General features: G+C 57.8%; 2 protein-coding genes across 2 annotated transcripts in view; both read right to left on the bottom strand.

Moving 5' to 3' along the window:
- The window catches only part of EHD2 (EH domain containing 2), a gene marked incomplete at its 3' end in the record, with an annotated part of 4,479 nt that extends 3,986 nt beyond the window's left edge, over positions 1–493 (bottom strand). The window contains exon 1 of the mRNA XM_021383389.1: positions 63–493. Within this exon, the coding sequence (XP_021239064.1) occupies positions 63–461 (399 nt within the window). The remainder of the gene's footprint in view (positions 1–62) is intronic.
- Positions 494–509: 16 nt separating this feature from the next.
- The window catches only part of LOC110391497 (cell surface glycoprotein 1-like), a 4,787-nt gene continuing 3,494 nt past the window's right edge, over positions 510–1,802 (bottom strand). Inside the window, exon 2 of the mRNA XM_021383388.1 lies at positions 510–1,663. Coding sequence (XP_021239063.1) covers positions 564–1,663 — 1,100 coding nt within the window. The 3' untranslated portion in view covers positions 510–563. The remainder of the gene's footprint in view (positions 1,664–1,802) is intronic.

Genomic DNA, 1,802 nt, shown 5'->3' with positions numbered 1-1,802 from the left:
CCCCCCCCCGTGTCACAGAGCTCGATTTTGGGCTGAAAAAAAACCCAACATTTGGGCACTCACCGGTTCAGAAAAGTATTCCCGAAAGGGTTGAGCTTCCGGAAAGGTTTGTTGGGGTCGACGATGAGCGCGTTGCCCGGCGTGATGCCGGCGGCCTCGCCGTGCATGATGGCCACGAAAGAGTCGGTGGTGGGTTCGGGGCCGACGCGGGCGCCGGGGATGTCCTCCTCCAACAGGTACCGGATGAACGTGGTCTTGCCGGTGGAGTACTGCCCGGCCACCAGCACCATCGGCTTGTTGTCGAAATCGGCGTCTTCCAGCGCCGGCGAATGGAAATCGTGGAAGCGGTAGAACTCTTCCACCGGGAGCAGCTTCTTCTTGTAGAGCTCCTTCAGCCCCGCGGTGACGGTGCGCACCACCTCGGGGCTCTTCTTCTCGTGCCGCCGCATCCAGCTGAACATGGCGTCGCCGTCAACGCCGGGCCATGGGCCGGGGGGGGGGTCCTTGTGTGTGTGTGTGTGTTGGGGGGGGGTCTTCTGTGGGTTCTGCTGCTCTTTGGAGGTCTACTGTTGGGTTTTGGCGGTCTTCGTTGGCTTTTTGCCGGTCTTCGGTGGGTTTTGGCGGTCTTCGTTGGGTTTTTGGCGGTCTCTGGGGGTCTTCGTTGGGTTTTCGGCAGTCTTCGTTGGGTTTTTGGTGGTCTTTGGGGGGTCTTTGGTGGGTTTTGGTGGTCTTCGTTGGCTTTTTGGTGGTCTTTGGGGGTCTTCGTTGGGTTTTTCGCAGTCTTTGTTGGGTTTTTGGTGGTCTTTGGGGTTCTTTGGTAGGTTTTGGTGGTCTTCGTTGGCTTTTTGCCGGTCTTTGGGGGTCTTTGGTGGGTTTTGGTGGTCTTTGTTGGGTATCTGGGGGTCTTCCTTGGGTTTCTGGCGGTCTTTGGGGGTCTTTGGTGGGTTCTGCTGGTCTTCGTTGGGTTGTGGTGGTCTTCGGGGGTCTTTGGCGGTCTTTGGAGATCCTTGTTGGGTTTTTGGTGATCTTTGGGGGTCTTCGGTGGGTTTTTGGTGATCTTTGGCGGTCCTTGTTGGGTTTTTGGTGATCTTTGGGGGGTCTTCAGTGGGTTTTCGGCGGTCTTCGGGGGTCTTCGTTGAGTTTTGGCGGTCCTTTTTGGGTTTTTGGCGATCTTCGGGGGTCTTCAATGAGTTTTGGCGGTCCTTGTTGGGTTTTTGGCGATCTTCGGGGGTCTTCGTTGGGTTTTGGGTGTCTTCAGTTGATCCCGGTGGCCTCTGGAGATCTCCGTCGGGCGTTGCCGGTCTTTGGGGCTCTTTGGTGAGTTTCGGTGATCTCCGGAGCTCTTCGGTGGGTTTTGGCGGAGCTCTTTGCGGTTCTTTGCTGATCCCTGGCAGTCTCCGTCGGGTTCTGTCGCTCTTTGGAGGTCTGCTGGGTCCCTCGGTGACGTTTGCTGTTCCCCGGGGGGTTTTGGTCGGTGTCGGCGGTCGCCGGGGTTCTTCGCTCGGCGTTGGTGGTTCCTCGCTCGGTGTTGGTGGTTCTTCGCTCGGTGTTGGTGGTTCTTCGCTCGGTGTCGGTGTTTCTTCGGGGCTCCTCGGGGGCCGGAGCCTCGCTGCTGTCAGTGGGGAAAACGTCGGCTCCCCACCCAAAAAAAGGCACTTTGCCACTCAACAAAAAGCCGGATTTCCACCCAAAAAAAAAGGGTCGTTTCTTCCCCCCCCTGACACCCCCAAAAAGTGGAGTTTTCCACCCAGGAGAAGGGTGTTTTTTCCACTCGAGAAAGGCGGTTTTCCACCTCCCCCCCC

Source organism: Numida meleagris, unplaced genomic scaffold (genome assembly GCF_002078875.1).
Source record: "Numida meleagris isolate 19003 breed g44 Domestic line unplaced genomic scaffold, NumMel1.0 unplaced_Scaffold384, whole genome shotgun sequence".
In the NCBI taxonomy this organism is placed as follows: Eukaryota; Metazoa; Chordata; class Aves; order Galliformes; family Numididae; genus Numida; species Numida meleagris.
This window is presented reverse-complemented; position numbering and strand designations above follow the sequence as displayed.